This window comes from Oryx dammah, unplaced genomic scaffold, assembly GCF_014754425.2.
Source record: "Oryx dammah isolate SB20612 unplaced genomic scaffold, SCBI_Odam_1.1 HiC_scaffold_2, whole genome shotgun sequence".
NCBI classification, from domain to species: Eukaryota; Metazoa; Chordata; class Mammalia; order Artiodactyla; family Bovidae; genus Oryx; species Oryx dammah.
Genome location: NW_024070186.1, coordinates 182,195,955 through 182,217,744, shown reverse-complemented (window position 1 = coordinate 182,217,744; position 21,790 = coordinate 182,195,955). Strand labels below are relative to the sequence as shown.

General features: G+C 46.4%; 1 protein-coding gene across 2 annotated transcripts in view; it reads right to left on the bottom strand.

Moving 5' to 3' along the window:
• LOC120876459 (katanin interacting protein) overlaps positions 1 to 21,790 on the bottom strand; it is a 235,688-nt gene that overhangs the window by 133,524 nt on the left and 80,374 nt on the right. Inside the window, exons 4-5 of one of the 2 annotated variants that reach the window (XM_040258393.1) lie at positions 16,636 to 16,767; positions 11,593 to 11,721 (exon numbers count right to left, since the gene is read on the bottom strand). In XM_040258393.1, the coding sequence (XP_040114327.1) occupies positions 11,593 to 11,595 (3 nt within the window). In that variant the 5' untranslated portion in view covers positions 11,596 to 11,721; positions 16,636 to 16,767. The remainder of the gene's footprint in view (positions 1 to 11,592; positions 11,722 to 16,635; positions 16,768 to 21,790) is intronic. The other variant, XM_040258385.1, reaches the window with a different exon arrangement.

Genomic DNA, 21,790 nt, shown 5'->3' with positions numbered 1-21,790 from the left:
TAGTTCCCCTAATCAGAGATCAAATCCGTGCCCCAGGGAAATCCTGCTGCTGCTAAGTCGCTTCAGTCATGTCTGACTTTGTGCGACCCCGTAGACAGCAGCCTACCAGGCTCCTCCGTCCTTGGGATTCTCCAGGCAAGAACACTGGAGTGGGGTGCCATTTCCTTCTCCAATGCATGAAAGTGAAAAGTGAAAGTGAAGTCGCTCAGTCGTGTCCAACTCTTCGCGACTCCATGGACTGCAGCCTACCAGGCTTCTCTGTCCATGGGAGTTTCCAGGGAAGAGTACCAGAGGTATCCTTATCTTACAGGCTCAGTTCACTTACGTAGCAGTCCAAGGTCATGAGGCTAGAAAGGGCAGAGCCAGAGGTTTAGATTAAAGATTGTCTGTCTCAAAAGTCCAGGTTTTTCATCCCGTGCCCACATTTATTCCCTGCCTGGCACCAGTGCCTTGGAAGCCAGTGGTCTCGAGAGTGAGATAAAAGTCAGGTTCTCTGTGATCGTCCATTGGTTTACATGAAATTTATCACATCTGCCTGTAAGAGCTTTCGATACAAAGCTGCCGTGAGGCCACTAGATGTGTTAGAGCGTGTGTTTGGTGTTAGTGGATGAAGCATTAAATCTGTAACCACAGTTAGAAAGGAGAACAGCTCAGTAAGTTCTGGGCGTGGGTTCTGGGCCCGACTCCAGTCACCCTAAGTCCCCAAGCACGTCTCAAGCCCCCAGCTTTCATGCGAGAAAAACTGCCCTGACAATCTGACAAGGTTGTGGAAGTGATGCAATGAGATAATAGCTATGAATTAGTGTTTCAGGATTGCTGTAACAGAGGTCTAGATTTTACAGAAAATTTAACATTGAGATGACAGCATATTCTTTTTTCTTTCTCAGACCCTATTGACACTGCCAACAAGAAGATCAGATGTTTAGACCATGAAGCCACACTGGATACTTTAAGAGAGTCCTCAAGAGGAAGCAGCAGTCTCTGGGGAAGAGGTCACAGATGCACATTGAACCCCTCATCTCTTATTTGATCGGCAATTTTATAAAAATGGAATTCACATATACTGTTAGTTGCAATAGTTTCCAGTAACTCCTACTGTTTGATAGGAACCATTTTACAGATATTAACCTTCCCAGAAATGACTTTTACCCTCAGGAAGGGGTTAATTAGCTAATTTGTCCTTCCTTTCATTCATTTCTTGTTGAATATATGTGTCCGCATAAGCAGGTCTGATTGCTAAGTGCTAGGGACAGAGTGATGAATAAGACAGTATCCTTGCTCTCATGAAATTTATAATCTGGCAACAGAGACGGCTATTCCATAAGAAATTACAAGCATAACAAGTGTCCGGAACCCACATTTGAGGCTTACCAATCTATGCCTCAAGCCTGGTGGCATCTAGACCACAAACTTACCAGAATTAACTGACGAGCTCTAATTTCAGGGTCCCTACTGTGGATTTTTAAATCACATTTCCTTACCTCAATTTTCACAGAACTATCGCTAGAAAAATTTGAGTTTTACACCCAAGCGTCAGTTACTGGTGCAATGTTTTCTCTTCTGCTGCTTTCTTATACCACCCCCCCCCCCGACACCCACCCAGTCAATCTTGGATTTACTTTCACTGATTTTCATTCAAAGATAAATTAATGTTTGAAGCCCTTCCCCCAGAGTTCCAGTCTCAAATGTCCACTGTTATGAAGGGGAAAGCCATCCTCGTCTGTGGGTGTGGAGTGATGTAAAAGAAAGAGCACAGACTCAGGAAGCAGATGGGTACCATTTCCTGGCTGTGATGCCCTGGGCCAACCCTGTGGCATCAGTGCGCTGTGGACGCCTCACCTGAGCCTGCTCAGCAGGGGTGGGGCGGTGGGGTTGGCTGAAAGATCATGAGAAGGACATTGTATAGGGATGGCGGGATAGAGACCAAACAAGCCGGAATGCTGCTAGAAATTCTGAGGAATTCCTGAAAGGCGAGAAAGCAGAGATTACACTTAGGGAGCAGTAAAAGCAGAGGAAACGACAGACTAAAACAAGGGCAGTAAAATTTTCCATAGAAGGAACTGTGTGTGTGTGTGTGCGTGTGCACACAATGCGAGTCCAGAGTCAAGGTGGAGTGAGAGGAAGTCCTGGAGCATTCACGGGGGCCTGTTCTTAGGGCTAGTGGCCCCTCCCCAGCTGTATTAAGTTGAGAGATGTTCACCTGCAGGCTGAGGCCTGAATGTAGGCACTGGGGCAGGAAGGCAGGGCAATGCCCCAGGAGGTCATTGTCCCCAAGGTAGACTAGGAGCTCCCACTCCTGGAAGGGGAGTTCAGGCACACAGCTTCCAGGAGTGTGTTGTGCCCCAGCCAACATCAGGGTCAGGTTACACCGAAGAGAACAGGCAGAAGACGAAGGATTCTCAGATACAAAGATGAGCAGACAAGCAAGAATGACCAAACATTTATCCAAATCCTGAAGATTGGCACAAGATAACACTGACCAAAAGAACAAATATCCTATGAAGGAAAGTTAATAGAGTAAGTAGAGGAAAGGACTTTCTTAGTGGTGCAGTGGATAAGAACCCGCCCGTCAATGCAGGGGACATGGGTTCCTTCCCAGGTCTGGGAAGATTTCATGTGTGGCATAGCAGCTATGCCCTAGAGCCCATGCTCTGCAACAAGAGAAGCCACCGCAATGAGAAGTCTGAACACCACAACAGAAAGTAGCCCCCACTTGCCGAAACTAGAGAAAGCAACAAAGACCCAGTGGAGCCAAAAGGAAATTAATTTTTTAAAAAGGAATAGAAGAAGACTTTAGAATACTGAAAGTTAATGTCCCTGGAGAGATTTAAGAGGACATTTCGTCCACGAAAAAGAAACAACTAAAGATCTTGGGCTTCCGAGGTGGCGCTAGTGGTAAAGAACTTGCCTGCCAATGCAGGAGATGGAAGAGATGCGTGTTTGATTCCTGGGTGGGAAATATCTCCTGGAGGAAGGCATGGAAACCCACTCCAGTATTCTTGCCTGGAGAATCCTCATGGACAGAGGAGCCTGGCGGGCTACAGTCCATAGGGTCACAAAGAGTTGGACATGACGGATGTGACTTAGCACACACACAGAGATTTTAAGTTTTAATTTTATCCTTAACATTTTTAAAAAGATAAATAGCAGGAAAAGCTATTTAGTGTGCTACAAATTCAAGCCAAACCATTTCATAAGAACACAGTATAAAAAGACAAAAAATATGAAGGAAAACTTAGGAGACTTGCAGATCTCGGTCAACATTTGTCCAAGAGAAGCTCCAGAGGATAGAACAGAAACAAGGAAAACAGTAACAATAACAACAACAATAATAATAAATGGGCATTTTCCAATGCTAAAGAAAAAGACAAGCCTTTAGACTGAGAAGACCCACCTAGTCCAGGCAAGGACTCAGGATGGCTTTTTCCTTCATAATAGTGGACATTTGAGACTGAACTCTATGGGAAGGGCTTCATGCATCAATTTATCTTTGAATGAAAATCAGTGAAAGTAAATCCAAGGTTGACTGGGGGGGTGTAAGAAAGTAGCAGAAAAGCAAAAACATTGCACTGGTAATTGACGCTCAGGTATAACTCAAATTTTTCTAGCCACAGTTCTGTGAAAATTGATGTAAGGAAATGTGATTTAAAAATACACAGTAAGGACCCTGAAATTAGAGCTCATCACTTTATTCTAGGACAAAGATAACGATACTGATATATTCATATGGTAAAAGGAACAACCTGTTAGAAAACACCTTGACTTTATAAGCACATGATGACAGAGATTTGAAATATATAAAGCAAAACAGAAAAATATAACGGAAAATTGACAAGTTCACAGAAATCACCCAGATTAAATAGACAAAAATTGAGTAACACTCTATTGCAGTGGTTTGCTACTGAGCATAAGAATTTTCTGGGAGTCCTATTAAAAATACAGATACTGAGCACCTTGCTCCCTTCTCAACTCAGTTCTATATCTTTTAATGGAATATGAGAATTTATTTTCATTTTAGATTTAAAGTCTTTTATTTAAAATTTATTTTAAATAAGAAGCTAGTGATTCTGATAAAAAATGATCTGGGACTATACTGGGACCTGCGTGATTGCCTGGTTAAATAGCACAATTAATAGCTTGCTTTAATCATGAAAACTTTATACAAGAAAGAGAATGATTATTCTTTTGAAATACCATAGGACATTCACAAAAAAAAAAAAATGATTTGGTAGACCCACAAAGTCTCCAAAACTTCCAAAACAACAGAAATCAAACAGACCAATCTCTAATCAGGATGCAACAAAATTAGAAGCTAACCCAGAAAGACAAAAATTCTCTATTTAGAACATTTGTAAAACTCTTCTAAATAAACAGGAAAAAAACTCTAAAATCACAAAGCAATTGGAGCAAACAACAATGAAAACACTTATATACATAAAAAAAATTATGAGATAAGGGAAAAGCAATATTCAGAGGAAAATATGTAGCCTTAAAATCGCTGTATTAGAAAATAAGTCTGAAAATAAGTGAATTAAGCTTTTAAAGTAAGAAGCCAGGTATGGGACAGGGATGGTGGAGAATCAAAGCAATAAACTAAAAAAGTTTAGGGAAGGAATCAAGATAAAAGTAGAAATGAACTGAAATAGAAAACAATAAATGAATGAATGACAAAATAAAGAAAGAATGCATGCTCAGTAGAACTGAAAGCTGGGCCTGGATTGTCTGGGTAGAGAGAGCTTTTCCTATTTTATTCAGTTTACTTCTTAACTTCTTTTTTAATGGGAAATGACTCGTATATTAGATGTTATATAAAATGACACAAAATAATATAAAAATACCTAAGAAATTCTAAGTAGGCTATAAACAAGAAATATAAAAGATTATTTATTCCAGTATTGATTCAGAGATCATTTTACATTTTTATGAAGATTGAAAAGGATGCTTTAGGAAGTCAAATACCATTGAGTATCTTCACTTACAGGAATGCTCTATCGGGTGAAAGGATACTATGTCTCTCAGATCTGGACCTGCATTTCATGGATATTTGTGCTTGTTCAGCATCACTCCACATGAATCATTCATGGTCATCGCTGAATTATTTCTGCTCAGCTGGCTTTGTGCTGTCTGACCTACCTTCTCAGGAACCAGTCTAATGCCATCAACCAGGTGGTCCTTTGGTCTGAGCTATCCAGCTAGGTATCTCTGGGTACATTCATTCAGGACACCATGCCCGTGATGGTTCTGGGTACCAGAGGGGTTAACTCAAGTACCACTGGAAAGGACAAAAAAACTCAGCAGGGAACAAAACTTTCATTGTCTAAATCAAAAGTTACAAGCTGCTGGTCTGTAAACCAAATCTGACTGGCAGGCACATTTTGCTTGGTCCACAGAAAATCGTGAATCAGTTTTGCTGTTGTTGTTGAGTAGCTAAGTCGTGTCTAACTATCTTGTGACCCCATGGACTCTAGCCCACCAGACTCCTCTGTCCATGAGATTTCCCAGGCAAGAATACTGGCATGGGCAGCCATTCCCTTCTCCAGGGGATCGTCCCGAGCCAGGGATGAACCCGTGCCTCCTGCATTGCAGGTGGACTCTTTACCACTGAGCCATCAGGTTTCATCACTGAAGCCCTTGTGAATTAGTTACCAACATAAAAATTTGGGAGAAAATCACGACACAAACAAGCCCAGACACTTGGCTTCTCTTATAACTAGAAAGGCTGGTATCACTGGGACCCTATTTCCATATAAAGACAAGTCGGCCAAGCTATGTAGAGACCATTCCCTCTGTCCCCACTATGCCCTGCCACGCCCTGACACCCAAGCCAAGTGCTGTCCTTCTTCCCCCCAACCCCTGCCAAAGAGTCACTCATGTCACTTAAAATATTGATTTTAATTAGCACCATCTGCCAGAAATCCCAATATTTCAGAATCCAAGCTACATCTCCCAAAATGACTCTTCTACCCCAAGCAGCACAAAAATTCTTTTGTTAGATTATGGGTCCTGATTCATAGTTTGGAAAATACTGTCACCATAATTACAACTTAGTGGTGTGATGACTGAACTCAGCTATGTGTGGGCTGGCCAGGGGGCCTAATCAACATCTCTGCCACGCTCGCTCATTGATTCAATCAATCAATTACTCAATTCACTTGCTTTACAACGATTTGCAAACTAACTCTAGGCCAGGCACTCTTCTAGGGACCAGAGACACAGCAGGCAATGAGACAGCACAGGTCTCTGGCAAACTGAAACTTAGATCTGGGGTGGGGGAAGGGTGTTGCAAGCCCTAAATATGTAACTTGCAAACAGCCTCCAGAAATAGTCCTGAGATGAGAGGGGGGCTCCATGCACTATTATGTATCCTCTGCAAAATCCTCTGGATTTTGGCATATGGGAACATCCATAAACTCCCCCTGGGATTTATGATTTCAGAGCTGACAGGCCCAGGAAATACCTAATCTACTCCTTTTTGTCACAGGGGAGGAAATGGGGCTCCAAAAAAGTGTGACGTAGCCAAGGCCCTACAGAGTTTATAGAAAAGCCCAAACTACCCTCTCCAGACTTGCAGAGTCTAATCTTGCTCTTTCTCCTTCCTAAAACAGGAGCCACAGACTCCCACATCTTCAGAAAATGTACTGTTGTGTGAAATAGTAATGGGAGCCTTGGTATTAGACAATATGGAATGGTGAAGACCAGGGCAAACTGAAGGGTTCAGGCTCAGAATAAAAGTTTTCTAATTCAAAATAAAACAGCAACAGTGATGATTATAGTACAACACCGGGCCAGCCCATGAAACATGCTTGCGTGTTGAAGCTGGCTATTGAGGTCACGTGTCCAAGCCCTTCCCTTTGGATGCATTTTCCATTTGTCGATACCTATCTACCCTTCCTGGGTTTCCCTAGTGGCTCAGTAGTAAAGAACTCTCATGCTAATGCAGGAAATGTGGGTTTGATCCTTGGGCCAGGAAGATCTACCAGAGAAGGAAAGGGCAACCCACTCCAGTATTCTTGCCTAAAAGATTCCATGGACAGAGGAGCCTGGCAGACTACAGGGGTCACAACGAGTCTGACACATTTTAGTGGCTGAGTACCCATGCATCTACCCTTATTTGAATTTGAGCACAGTTTTTTTCCAAGTCATAACTGATTAAAATATCAATAACCTCAGATATGCAGATGACACCACCCTTATGCAGAAATCAAAGAAGAACTGAAGAGCCTCTTGATGAAAGTGAAAGAGGAGAGTGAAAAACCTGGCTTAAAACTCAACATTCAAAAAACTAAAATCATGGCATCCGGTCCCATCACTTCATGGCAAATAGATGGGGAAACAATGGAAACAGTGACAGACTTTATTTACTTGGGCTCCAAAATTACTGCAGATGGTAACTGCAGCCATGAAATTAAAAGACGCTTGCTCCTTGGAAGAAAAGCTATAACAAACCTAGACAGCATATTAAAAAGCAGAGCTATTACTTTGCCAACAAAGGTCCGTCTAGTCAAAGTTATGGCTTTTCCAGTAGTCACGTATGGATATGAGAGCTGGACCATAAAGTAAGCTGAGTGCTGAAGAACTGATGCTTTTGAAGTGTGGTGTTGGAGAAGACTCTTGGGAGTCCTTTGGACTACAAGGAGATCCAACCAGTCCATCCTAAAGGAGATCAGTCCTGGGTGTTCATTGGAAGGACTGATGTTGAAGCTGAAACTCCAGTACTTTGGCCACTTCATTCGAAGAGCTGACTCATTGGAAAAGACCCTGATGCTGGGAAAGATGGAAGGCAGGAGGAGAAAGGGATGACAGAGGATGAGATGGTTGAATGGCATCACTGACTCAATGGACATGAGCTTGAGCAAGCTCTGGGAGTTGGTGATGGACAGGGAGGCCAGGCGTGCTGCAGTCCGTGGAGTCGAAAAGAGTCGGAGAGTACTGAGCGACTGAACTGAACAACAACAACAACAACAACAACAACAAATCCTCTCTTACAAGCCCCTATGTTTCATGAATTGCTTTTCCTCAAGCTTGAGACATATTTTGAACATGTGACATGTTTTGAATGTGACCAAGGTGAGAAAACCAAATATGAAGGGTGCATATTCATTGTCTTAATATAATAATTCCTTAATAACACAAAACAAATTTTCTATCTCTCTAAAATTCACCTCTTTAAATAACCTAAATAAAATAATTTAGTCAAAAACCTAAATAAAATAATTTTATATTAAAACACTTCCAAAATAGATTGACTTTCTTGTCTTCTTAAAAAGAGTATGTATAGTAAACATAATTTAGTCTTTTCATAATATGTATGGTCGATATTCTGGATAGAAATTGATCTGTAACACAAGAGATATTGCCAGGAGCTATTATGCTTTCTCATCTTTCATTTATTAAGTGACATCCTCTCCTGACTGAGTTCGCAGAAGTGCAGGATGTGGTTTGAAGACAAGGGCAGAGCCCCTCCCATCCTTTTCTGGCTTTTGTGAACCTATGGAATTTTGTGGTTGTTGTTTTAGTTTTATTCTTGACAGTTATTTTAATTTCATATGATCCCTGGTGGCTCAGATGGTAAAGCATCTGCCTGCAATGCAGGAGACCTGGGTTCAATTCCTGGGCTGGGAAGATCCCCTGGAGAAGGAAATGGCAATCCACTCCAGCACTCTTGCCTGGAAAATCCCATGGACGGACGAGCCTGATAGACTACAGTCCACGGGGTCGCAAAGAGTCGGACACGACTGAGCGACTTCATCTTCACTTTCAGAGGAGATTTTAACTTCCAATTTTAACATTTCTTTCTTTTAGAGTCCCCAAATCCAAGCCACAAACTTCAAATGATCTCAAAAACTTTCCTTCCATTTGAAGTCAACTCTAATCTTTGGTCCTGAATATTCTGAATATTCTAAAATCAGTCTTGAATATTCACTGGAAGGACTGATGCTGAAGCTGAAACTCCAATACTTTGACCACCTGATGCGAAGAACTGACTCATTGGAAAAGACCCTGATGCTGGGAAGGATTGAAGGTGGGAAGAGAAGGGGATGACAGAGGATGAGATGGTTGGATGACATCACTGACTCAATGGACATAAGCTTGAGTAAACTCCAGGAATTGGTGATGGACAGGGAGGCCTGGCGTGCTGCAATCCATGGGGTCTCAAAGAGTTGGACACGACTGAGTGACTGAACTGAACTGATCTTCAGACCTTCTGATTCAGAATCCCCAGGAGTTAATCTGTTAAAAACTATGTGACCGCCCATAAACAAGTCTCTCAGCTTAAAAAAATAGACCTAATACATACATCTTAAACAAATATGCTTAGTGATTCCTGTGCCTATCAAATTTTAGGGTCCACGGCTCTCTCTCTCTCTCTTTTCCTTATAATGGTGGTTCTCAAAGTGAAGTGAAAGTGAAAGTCACTCAGTCGTGTCCGACTCTCTGCGACCCCATGGACTATACCGTCCAGGGAATTCTCCAGGCCAGAATACTGGAGTGGGTAGCCTTTCTCTTCTCCAGGGGATCTTCCTAACTCAGGGATAGAACCCAGGTCTCCTGCATTGCAGGCAGATTCTTTACCAGCTGAGCCACAAGGGAAGCGGGTTCTCAAATATTGCTGCAAATTATAATCACGTGGAGAGCCTAACAAGAGGAGTCTGTTTGAGCCTAAACAGGATCAGAATCAAAAGCTTTGGGTGATGGAACCTGGGCATTTGTGCTTATTTTATTTAAATAGCTTTTTACTTTTTATTTTGAACTAATTGCAGACAATACCAAGCCATCCTGTGTACCCTTCATCCAGTCTTCCCCATGGTAACATCTCATATAATGATAGCACAATCTAGAAACTGACATCAATACAATCCTAAGTTTTTTTAAAAAAAACTAGGTCTCAATTTTTCACTTTTTTTCTATTTCTTTCTTTGCTGATGCTTAGCTCTATTGAAGCAGCTTACCTCCTCCTTAATGAGCCAGCTTCTTAAAAACTTAGTTTGAAAAAATGTAAAACCCACAAAAAATTTATCAGCAATGTGTAATAGAAGGGTGCAATGAATACCGAAATACCCAGCACCTACATTCATCAATTCTTCACCAGTTCTCTGAGACCTGAGAACAAGGACCTTCTCTCACATTACCACAATACAATTATCAAATTCAGGAAATTTAACACCACAATATTATTTTCTATTATGGTTACAATATTATATAATATGGTTAATTTTAAAACTTCATTAATTTTCCCAAACTATCCTTAAACCACCTCCCCCTCCCCCCAAGATCTCACAATACACAACTGTGATATCTCTTAAGCCCCCTTTAACCTGGAACAGCCTTTCTCTGTCTGTTAATGCAACTGACATTTCTGAAGCCTCCAGGCCAGTTGTTTTATAGACTGTCCCTCATTTTGGCTTTGTCTGGTTGTATACCCCGTTGGATTTCACTTTTGAAAAACATTTTTCATCAATGTTCCCAGCCTTGCGTTCAGTGGGGAAATGTTTGGCAGAGGAGAGGTCTTCCCCATCATTGTTTAAAACATAACTGATGGATGGCCACCTCTCAACACCTTCCTCCCAGGCAAAAACCTCAATAATATTCATAATAGACCCTGCCCCTAGGGAGACCTGGGCCCTTTCGGAAGCAAAAACAACATAATGCGATTCCTGGCCTGTGATTGCTAATTTCATGGAACAAAGAGTCCTGGGGTCAGGGTTTCCAGTCTGGGCTTCTCTGAGACTTGGACAAGCAACATCATTTCTCATGTCTGTTTCCTCGAACTATAAAAGGAGAATGAAAATACCTAGCACTGAACTCGCAGCAATCATGAAAGCAGTGATGGATGATTTGTTCTCCAGTCACTACTGGTCCCTGAGTAAGTGCTCATTTAATGAGAGCTTTTACTACCACTCAAGAAAACGATGAGAGTGATGCGGAACCTGCAGTCTGTCGCACAAAGTGAAGTAAGTCAGAAAGAGAAAAGCAAAATAGCGTATGTTAATGTATATGTATATATATATATATATATATGGAATCTAGAAAAATGGTATAGATGAACCTATTTTCAGGGCAGGAACAGAGGCACAAGATGTAAGAACGGACTTGTGGACACAGCGGGGAAGGCGCGGGGGGCGGGGGCTGAGCTGAGAGAGAAGCACCGATATATATACACAGCCATGTGAAGAGATACAGCAGCGGGAAGCTGCTGCACAGCACAGGGAGCTCAGCTCTGTGCTGTGATGACTTAGAGGGCTGGGGTGGCGGGAGGAGGGAGGCCTCAGAGGGAGCGGATATATGTATACATATGGCCGATTCACCGTGCTGTACAGCAAAGGCTAACGCAACGTTGTAAAGCAATTATAGTCCAATTTAAAAAAGACAAGAAAGGCATGGGATCAAGTCAAGTCTCTAATGTGTTGTTTGAAACCTGCTGGGTGGACCAGAGATTTTTTTTTTTTTTTCACATCCAATCCTGTTGTGATCTGTGCTGTGTTCCCAGGTGTAAATGGAGATTCTCCCATGGGGGTCTATCCTATGGCCCAGCTATTTTAGTACAGAGAAGACCCTGACCCCTGACAGTTAGGATGTGAAAGTCCATCTTACCATTACATCCTGAATAGTTAAGAGGATCCTTTCTCTGTCCGTACTGCTTGGAGGGTCAGGGCGTCCTTTTGCGTTCGGAAGGGAGAAATTAAAATCACAGGGCGTGGTGCTGGTGGGAGATTTGGTATCCTAAGGACAAGCAGAAAGAACTGGGCGTGGTAAAAGCAACTTACATCCCTGGAAATGAACGGGGTCCTCTTTCCCCTCTGTTGGTCTCCATGCCTCCCCTCATTCATTCTCACTCTTCATCTGTCGGAACTCACCCCTGCTTTACCAACATCACCTCAAGACACAGCTGCTAAGTGGACCAGGATTCACACTAGGGGCCACCAACCACCAGAGCCACTGGGTTCAGATGTCTGAGTGATACGGGTATTGTGAGATGGCCCCAGTATGTTGTTATCTAAAAACTGTGGGATTATCAGAGCCTGGATGGTATAATCCCATTTATGTGAAAAGTACAATAAAAAAGAAAGGAAAAAAAAGGCACTTGCTTAAAGGTTATTTATATGGTAATCTGAAACTGCAGAAGTTCCCAAGCTAGAGAACTGCCCTTAAAAAAAAAAAAAAAAAAATCCCTCCTTAAGTCTAACCATTGAAATTAATGCAGGGTGACTGAAGGGACTTACTGAAGAGCCCTGCTGGGGACAGAGTGGGACAGGTGGGTCACTGAGGGATGCTCCATCAGTGGGGGAACCACCAGCTAATCTACATGGCGCCGACGGGTGGGTGAGATCTCACGGGCCACAGCAGAGTCTGTATGTGGCAGCCCTCCTGGTGGCACACGGGTGGGCACAGGTCTCTAGGTGTCAGCAAGGAACAAAGACTTCAAAGCCCCGAACTGTAATTGTGGGCTAATACCTAATGCACGCCACTCCAGGATCTGCACGATGCAAAGAAAAACTCAAGAAGGCTTTCTGGAAGTTGCCACAGTGGGCAAACCTTCTTCCCATTACCTGTCATGCTCTCAGGAACTGAAAAGATAACTAATTGCAGGAAACACCCACTCGTTGGGAACAGGCCAGGACCAGAACATTTCAGATCAACTATCTCATGTTGGATATAATTGATGTATACTTTCAAGGAATATAATGTGCATATGAAATCTTCAGTCTGGATAGTCATGTACCTACCTATTCACAGTAGTAGTCTCCAGGGCAGTGCGATTATGAGAGGACTTTTCTTTGTATCATTTTGAATTTTTAATATTGATCATGCATTATCAGGGGGAAAAGGATAATTTAATCATAGAAAACAATATGTAGTTTCCTTCCTGGTCCTTAAATGGAGCCAAAGGCGTTTCGATGGAGACTCACTAACTGTTGCAACACATACCCCAAAGAGAGCCAGCGGGACCAGAATTGGGCACTTGAGCAGAACGCTCTGGAAAGAGAAAGAGGTGCCCTCCTTCCCCGGGAGGTGTTAAGCTGCTCAAAACCCTACAATGGCTCCTCCGCTGACTCATAGTAGAAGGCCTCAGTCTTGAGCACAGCTCTCAAAGCCCAATGTCATCTGAGCCTCGGCTCTGCCTCTGGCCTCTCCCCCTCTTCCTCGCCCCCTCGCCTGCTCAGCTCCAGCCACACCAGCCTCTGTGCTGTCTTCCCTCCTTGGGGCCTCTGTGCCTGCTGCCCACTGTGTGCGGAAGCTCTGCTCCACCTGCTCACTTGCTGGCTTCCTTGAGGCCCCAGGTCACACAGCACCTCATCAAGGGCAAGCCCCCTCCTCCCACATAACATGGCAACCTCTGCCCACTTCCTCCAGCTCCTCACTCTGCCCTAGTGTTAAAAAGTGTTAGTTGCTAAGCTATGTCCTACTCTTTGTGACCTCCATGGACGAGCCCGCCAGGCTCCTCTGTCCTTGGAATTTTCCAGGCAAGAATACAGGAGTGGGTTGCCATTCCCTTGTCCAGGGGATCTTCCCAACCCAGTGATCGAACCCAGGTCTCCTGCATTGCAGGCAGATTCTTTACTGTCTGAGCCACTATGGAAGCCCTACTCTGCCCAGTGGCATACTATATACTTGTCTGCTTTATCTCCAGGATCTAGATGGTGCCTCGGATGTGGTGGGGACCGTGGTATATGCAACACGGTCTTGTCTAAGGGGAGAGCTACCCCCCAGCTCCACGCTTGGCTGTCATTAAAGAATGTGATTCCCAAATCTTTCGAATTTTCAAGAAAAGCCCTCAGTACAGATTGACATGGAATCTCCTGATTTTTAAATGCCAGCTAGTAATTCACATCTTTCTAAAAAGCACAGTCAATGGGGGAGGGGGATGGAGGCCAACAGAACATGCTTACACATGCCCCATCTGTGAACTCAGAGCACCAAGAAATTGAAGTTCACTAAGGATCTGATGGAAGGCGAAAAGGCTGGTGTGTTTCAACAGTGAAGGTCAGATGAAAAGTACACACGCGGACAGCAATTCCTTTTGCTCCGCTTCAGGCTGTGCTTGCAAACAGCATGAGGGGGACTGAGTATATTTAGCCAGGCGTGTTTTTTTTTTTTTTTTCTCCCTTTCCCTGTTCAGATAGCATCTCTTAAGGCTTCTGCCTTTGCTGAAAACTGGCGTGGCCATTTTACTCTTTCACTTAGGAGGAAAATAACTCCAAGGGGAAATTGACTGTGAAGCCTCACGGAGGGCCCCCTCAAGATGGGGAGAAAAAGGGCAGGAGGAAATACAATTAAGCACTCACGGTGGAAAAAAATTAAGTGCGGGTGAGTGGGGCGATGCTGCTCCGAGAAGGCGCACCCAGGAATGCTAATGGAGCTTAACAGCTTGTGAGGGACAGGCTGCCTGGTGTTGCAGGGAGCTCGGGAGCTTGCAAAGAAAGGAATATATGTTCATTTAACGGGGTAGGGGTGGCGGTGGGGGGTACCAAATGGCCAAAGGAGGAGAGAGGATTAACATGCTTGAAGGCCATGCAGGCGTTCTGAGACGGGGCGGGGCTGGGGCTGTGACAGACTGAGCTTGGCTTCAAACCAGCCTCCCCAGTGAAGGGAAGCTGAAGGCTGTTAGCACAGACTCCTGAGCAGGGAACCTTTTGGTTGATTCAAAAACAAGTGTGTGTGTGTGTGTGTGTGTGTGTGTTGTGTGGGAGGTGGGTGTTGAAGGCAACAAAGTCCACAGTTTTGCCCACTGTAAAAATCCCATTTCTATGGACTGTTTACAGAGACAAGGTCATTGGGTCCTTCCATAGAAAAGAACATTTTTTTTATCCAGGAAGAACAAAAATTTGCAATTAACGTTCAGATTTTCTGCAGCCGGAATGTGAAACAAAGTGATCCCTTGCTCCTTAATTGTCCTTCCTTGAGGAGCAAAGAAGGGAAGACCAACATGCAACGGTGATCAGAGGAATGTTTCCAGGGTGACATTCCTGTCTCCTTTGTGAGTCATTTTCATTCTAGAGAAGCAGGTTTCAGGTACAGAAGCGGCAGGCAGAAGGAAGAGTCTGTCCTGGGGAGGCTGTGGAATCTGCAGCTTGGGTCCACGGCCGAACAATCTCATTCTCAGCAAATGGGGCAGGACTGACTCAGCAGCTTGACTTTGCCTCCTCTCTAAAATTCAGCTTGTACATAACTGTGGCGATAATCTACACACTCATCCTAACTGCAAAATCAATGCCCTTGAAATAAAACCCCATCCTCCATCCCCACCCCTACCCTGCTCACCGTGCACACTGTCCGGTTGGCCGCCCTGCTCCTCTGACCTCATCACCTCCTAACTCCCCTTTGCTCACATCATGCCTGCATCGTGTGCCTTGAACAAACCCAGCCTCAGGTCCCCTGTGCCTGCTGTTCCCTTGGCCTGGAATGCTTTTCCCCAGCCGGCTCTGTTTGATCCATCAAGTTTCACCTGAAATGTCACACCTGAGAGAAGCATCCCTTCCCTTTCTATCATCTAATGTTCCCTCTTGCCCACACTGTGCCATCTCCCCTTTCTGGTTGTTTTTCCCCCCTTAGAATGCATTATTTATTTCTTGATTTTCTTCTTTTTCTAAATTTTTTATTTCACTTTTAATTTTTACTTTGCATGTCTTGAAAGGTTTCTGAGTTTTTTATTTTATTCTTTATAGTCTGTCTCTCCCTCTGGAACATAAGTTGCTTAAGAATAGGAGCCTTGTCAGTTTTTTTTCTTTTCTGTGTCTCTGATGCCCAGGATTGAGCCTGATGCTCAAAAGTGGGTACGCAACAAATGCATGGTGAAAGGGAGACGGATTTACTGTCACAATTCCAAGGATTTCAGAAATGAAATGACAATTGGAGGAAGGGAAGGGAAACACCTCAGGGGTCGACCTTGTCAGCTGCTGCATGGCCAGGGACTCAGCTACAGCTACACATGGGCCTCTGGGTGCTCCCATGTGTGTGGTTCTGCTGGCCTAGGCAGTGGGGGTGGCAGAGGGTTGGATATTCAAAATAGTTAACAGCAGGTGCATGCACACAGGGTTTCCCAGGTGGCTCTAGGAGTAAAGAAACTGCCTGCCAATGTAGGAGACACAAGAGACATGGGTTTGATCTCTGGGTCGGGAAGATCCCTGGGAGAAGGGTATAGAAACTCACTCCAGTATTCATGCCTGGAGAATCCCATGGACAGAGGAGCCTGACGGGCTACACTGCATAGGACTGCAAAGAATTGGACACGACTGAAGTGACTTAGCACGCACGTATACAGGTGCAGACAGGCTATCAGCTCGGCTTACCTCCCCTCCCCTCCAGCTTTTAGGAACCAGGTAAATGCCACTCCCTCCAGGAAGCCTTCCCAGATCCTCTCCCTCCTGGTCCCCGTATGCCCTGCCCCACCTCTCACCTCCCTCTTTCAGTAGACGGATTATATGTCGGTGCCTCTTCTAGGTCAGACACCAGCCTTGCTGATCTCTGGATGTGGGTTCCCAGCAGAGTGTCTAGCACGAGGTTTGTATGCTCATTAAAGTGTAGCAAATAAGTGCAAGAGGGAAGGAAGGCAGGCTCTTGCGAAGGAAGGAAGGAAATAAGGAACTGTTGGCGCCCCTGAGAGCTGCTCTAGCCCCGAACTGAAGCCGGTCCTACCTGTGGACGGTCCCCAGAAGCATCCTTCACCTTGACAGTCACATCGCCACTTGGCTCAGAGTCTTCAGCACAGTCTGGAGGAGGCTGGATGTGGAGCCGCGGGCCAGCTTCCGTTCTGATCTGCACAGATTTCTAGGCACAAAAAGCCAGACCGTTTCAGATACGGTGAAACGAACTCCTTGATTCCTCTGAGGGGCGAGCGTGGTAGGGACTCGGTCGTGGGAGGTGGTCAGGGTCAGGGTGCACCTGACTGGGCGTCACCCCGGACAGGCCGGCCGGATGGGTTGAACCACTCCTAGTCAAGTCTTTACTGGTTCTTACGCCCGAAGTGTGTGCAGTAGAATTTTACAGTAATTTTTTGCTTGGACATATCAGTAGAATTTTAGTAGGTGTTCAACTTCCCCAAATGGGCTTTGTGATCTAAATAAGTTTAGGGAAGCCTGGGTTTGGGATCAGGACTTCTCAGGGCCTTTAATAGGCCTCCTCGTCCCCTCCTCCACACACAGTGGGGACAATCCTAAAAATACTGAGTTGGCCAAAGAGTTTATTCGGGTCTTTCCATCACATCTTACAGAAAAACTTGAATGAACTGTTTGGCCAATCCAATAAAATACACATGAAACAGATCGCAAACTTTTGAGGCGGTGGAAGCTGTGTGGTGGGACCCCATCCTCCTAGCATCCCTTGAGTCATTCTTTGGGAAACTCCCCCTTGGCCCCGTGTCCCCCGAACGCCCATTTCCCCTCCCTTTCTTGCACTGCATTTCCAGGTGCTCCCAGCATTCCCTGTGACTGGGGGTGGGGGAACAGGTGAGCGCGTTCTGGCCTGAGTGACGTGGGGGTGAGGAGGAATGTGTGTATCTTTGACATTGTGCCCACCCTTGCCCTGACCCCCTTTCCAGCCAGCTAGAGTGAGGAGGTGATGGCAAGCTGCTGAGCATGGTGGGGAGGGGACAGCCTGTGGAGGAGGCTCAAGCGACGAAAGAGGCTATGCCTGGCCTCCTCTGCCACTTCTTGGAGCAAGGGGACGGCCCACCACTAACCTTTGCTGGAGACACCAACTTTCACGTTGTTGAAGCCAGAGTTACTTGGGTCCCCCTTGCTTTCGCAACCGGACTTGTACCCCAAATGGTACACCTGGCATGTGAAGGTCTCTACGACCTGGCCCCACCCTCTTTCTCCTACGCTGATTCCCACACATCCACTCACACACCTGACACCTGGGCCAAGCATAACTCTTTCCTGGCCCCTATCAGGAGCTTTGTCAGCCTAGCAATCCATCCAGTGTGTAGCAGGGCTGCACTACTCGCCCTACATGGCACCAAATAAGGGGGCCAGACCTCCCCCTCAAGGGTATATTTCATCCACCGTGAACCCAGGGGCAAGCTGCCCGGCTAGGCAAGGAAAGAAACTGTCACTGGGTCAGTGCTCTGACTCCCAACGTTGGCTGTGCTGGAATTGGTGGACAAGACTGGGGCCAGCAGAGGGCGAGGGGCAAGTCAGGTGCCCAGGGAGCAAAATCTAAGGGGATGCTTCCTATTGGTGAGGCTGTGCGTGCGCACAAACCCGAGAGCCAGGGCCTCTTTAAATGTCACTCTGAGATTCTGATGGGCTTACGGGTTTCCCTGGTGGCTCAGTAGTAATCACCTGCCAGTGCAGGAGATGCAGGTTCGATCCCTGGGTCAGGAAGATCCCCTGGAGAAGGGAATTGGCAACCCGCTCCAGTATTCTTGCTTGGGAAATCCCACAGACAGAGGCGCCTGGTGGACTAGAGTCCATGGGGCCGCAAGAGAGTCAGACACGACTGAGCGACTAAACCACCAAGCCACCACCTGAGAATCAGGAGAGGTCCACTGGATCTACTTCCCAGCCGAGGGACAGTCAACTGTGATTCAGAGCTTGCATTTCCCGATGCCCTAGCTTTGGAAACCTCTACTCCCCTGGATAAGATGCAGCTTCCCCGCAAGCATAGTGAATCGTGTCATTATCTTGATAATGAAGATCCTGAGCCTTGTTGCCCTGCAGGACTCGCGGTGGTCAGGACGGAAGTCCTTTCTGCCCGTGCCCACCACCTCACCACCATCACAGTGGGCACCAAGTCACTTAATGAAGAGCGGGTGCCACTCCAACAGCTTCAGGGGCCTGTGTTCCTTTAGTCCTCACAGCTACTCCAGGGGGAAACTGAGGCACAAGGCTGTAAGCCATGTGGTCAGTGTCCCACAACTAGGAGGCCCCAGAGCCTATATCTGAATCGCAGCAGCGTGGCTCCAGGGGCCTCACTGGAAACCAGGGATGGGCCAGTTTCCTGTAAAGAGTAAATATTTAAAGGCTTTGCCAGTCCTGTGGTCTCTGCTACAGTATTCCACTGTTTCATTGTAGCTCAAAGCAGCCTTGCCTAAATAAATACGTGCATGCATGCTAAGTCGCTTCAGTTGTGTCTGTCTCTTTGCAACTCCATGGATTGCAGCCAGCCAGGCTTCTCTGTCCATGAGATTCTCCAGGTACTAAAGTGGGTTGTTGTGCCCTCCTCCAGGGGATCTTTTGGATCAAGGGATTGAACCCGAGTCTCTTATGTCTCTTGCATTGGCAGGTGAGTTCTTTACCACTAGCACCACAAAATAGATAATAACACATAATAATGGGCATGACTGTGTCCCCCGAACACTTGATTTACGGAAACAGGCTGTGGTTGAATTCGGCCCCAAGGCTGTAGTTTGCTGCCTGACCCCAGTTCTGAACCTCCACGCTGTATTGCCCCCAACAGGCACGTGAAGAAGAAATGTGTCCAGGCTGGGTTAGAGTAGCCTTTGGGGAGATCAGGGAGGGATTCGAGACTTTCCTGAGACTATTTAACACTAAAGACACAAGAGCTGGGCCGTAGATCATTCCAGGAAAAGGCCTTGGAGAGAGACTGTAAGAGGCACAAAATGCAGGTAGGGAGCTCCCCAACGGAGAACAGGCAGGAGGCAGAAATGCAGAAGGAAGGGGCCCTGGGACATGTTTTCTTTCACAGGCCATCCTGCCATGTGGTGGCTCTCCCCAGACTCCAAGTGCGCCTGGCTGTTTCCAGAATGGCAACTTCCACCCATCTTCTGTTTGACCGTCAACCTTGTTGCCCTGGGCTCTGGCTCCCCCGTGGGGTATCGCTGCCTCCCAGGCTTTATCAGTGTACTTTTAGAGCATTTGCTGGCACCAGCAGTGGGGTCTGTGGAGGATGAGTGTCACAGAATCCACAGAACTGGGGCTTCCAGGCCAGGAGGCGCCTGGGGAGTCCCCTGCCCCAGGTCAGGGTGAAGCTGTGAAGGCTCTGAAGTTCATGGCTGGGATGGGTTTTCCACCATGTGCCCCTCCCTCTTTCCCAGGAATCATTCAATAATGTTCAAATGCTGGGAAGAAACAGGATGAGAGAGGAGCAGGGAGGGAGGACCACTGGGCACGGGGACTCCGCCTGGGGTGCAGCCTGGCCCCTCCATGCGTTTCTATCCCTTTATCTGGAAAGGGAGGCCTGGGACAAGAGCTTTGCTACTCCACCTGCGATCCAGGGCCCAGTAGCATTGGCTTCTCCAGGGAATTGGTGAGAAATACAAAGTTTCAAGCCCCATCTCAGATGCAGGAATCAGAACCTGGATTTTAACAAGACCCCAGGTGGTTTAAACACACATGCAGTGGAAGAAGTGTAAGATCAGAAAGTCTCTGAGGCTTGGCGGTGGGCACTGTTGCTTCTGCCTGTCCAGTATGCAGTCCTCTGTACTCTGGTAAAAGTACCCTGGTTTTCTTTTGGGAAATCTGCCCCCTCCCCACCCCTAAGCCAAGCATTCACATGGAACTGCATCCAGGGGTGGAGGGAGTACATGACCCTGGCCTGGCCAGGCCAGTCTGAGCATTAGATCTCGCTGGCCCTTCCTGTCTGAGTGATAGGTTTAGGGGACCGAAGAGATGCAACAGCAGGTGACAGAATGTGAGTTGGGGGCTGCTTGCTGGTGGCCACTGTGGTTCTTCCAGGACAACATGGAAAAAAAGCAGAGTTGGGTGATGGTGAACGAGCCCTGTTACTGTGTCTGAGCACCTGGATGCAGCCATGTCTGAAGTGGGAACTTCCCACAGGCAAATGAGAGAGCTGGGCTCACTGCAGCTCTACTGGCTTGATCTTAATTATAAACATAAGAAAGCACTCCAGGTCACGGAGAAGAGTCCACGTGCGTGTCTCTCTGTCCCACAGTTTTCCCCTTCCCTCCAAGGAGCTTAGCACAACTACTTGCCTCACCAAGGTATGACAGGTTTGCAGTAGGGCATTAAGGAACTTAATCAGCAAGTCCTTACTAAGTGCTAACTGCATAACAAGGTTCTGGAAATATGAGGATGGGGAAAAAAAAATGTAAACCAATGCCCTGGCCTCAAGGAACCCACTCAGCACATATAACGGAAAAATGTGTTTATGAAGCAACATGTGACAAAATTAATGTGGTCCAGAAAGAGCTTCTAAATGCTGAGTGGGTGCTGGAGAGAGAAATAAATAGTCATTCCATCTGGCTGGCTCTCCCGCCCCAGCCCCAGGAGGTGCCTCTGCCACCACGGAGAGGAGGTGGTGAGCAGCCCCACCCACACGAGGACGCCCACCTGCTGCCACCGAGGAGCCAGCCCCTGGGTGCACCAGCCCGCTCCCTGCCTCCCACCTTCACGTCCTCGCAAAGATGATGCCCGAGGTTCTGGCTGGCTCCCCGCTTTACCCAGAGTGGGTGTTTCTGAGCAGCTGCTCTCTCCTGCCTACTTGCAAGCACCCAGATCTGGTAGTCCCTTGCACTATCAACCATATACTGGAACAGGGTTCAGAAGCCCTAAACATCCTGAAGTGAAAGTGTTAGTCACTGAGTCGGGTCTGACCCTTTGCAACCCCACGGACTGTAGCCCGCCAGATTCCTCTGTCCATGAACTTCTCCAGGCAAAAATACTGAAGTGGGGAGCCGTTCCCTTCTCCAAGAGATCTGCCTGACCCAGGGATCGAAGCCAGGTCTCCTGCATTGCAGGTGGATTCTTTTCTGTCTGAGCCACCAGGGAAGCCCCTGAACATGCCTAAACACCCACAAACCAGTTTGCCAGCCCAAGGCCAGCTTGTTTTCTGCTCAGCCACACTCAGCTCAGTGTCATGCCCAGAGTTT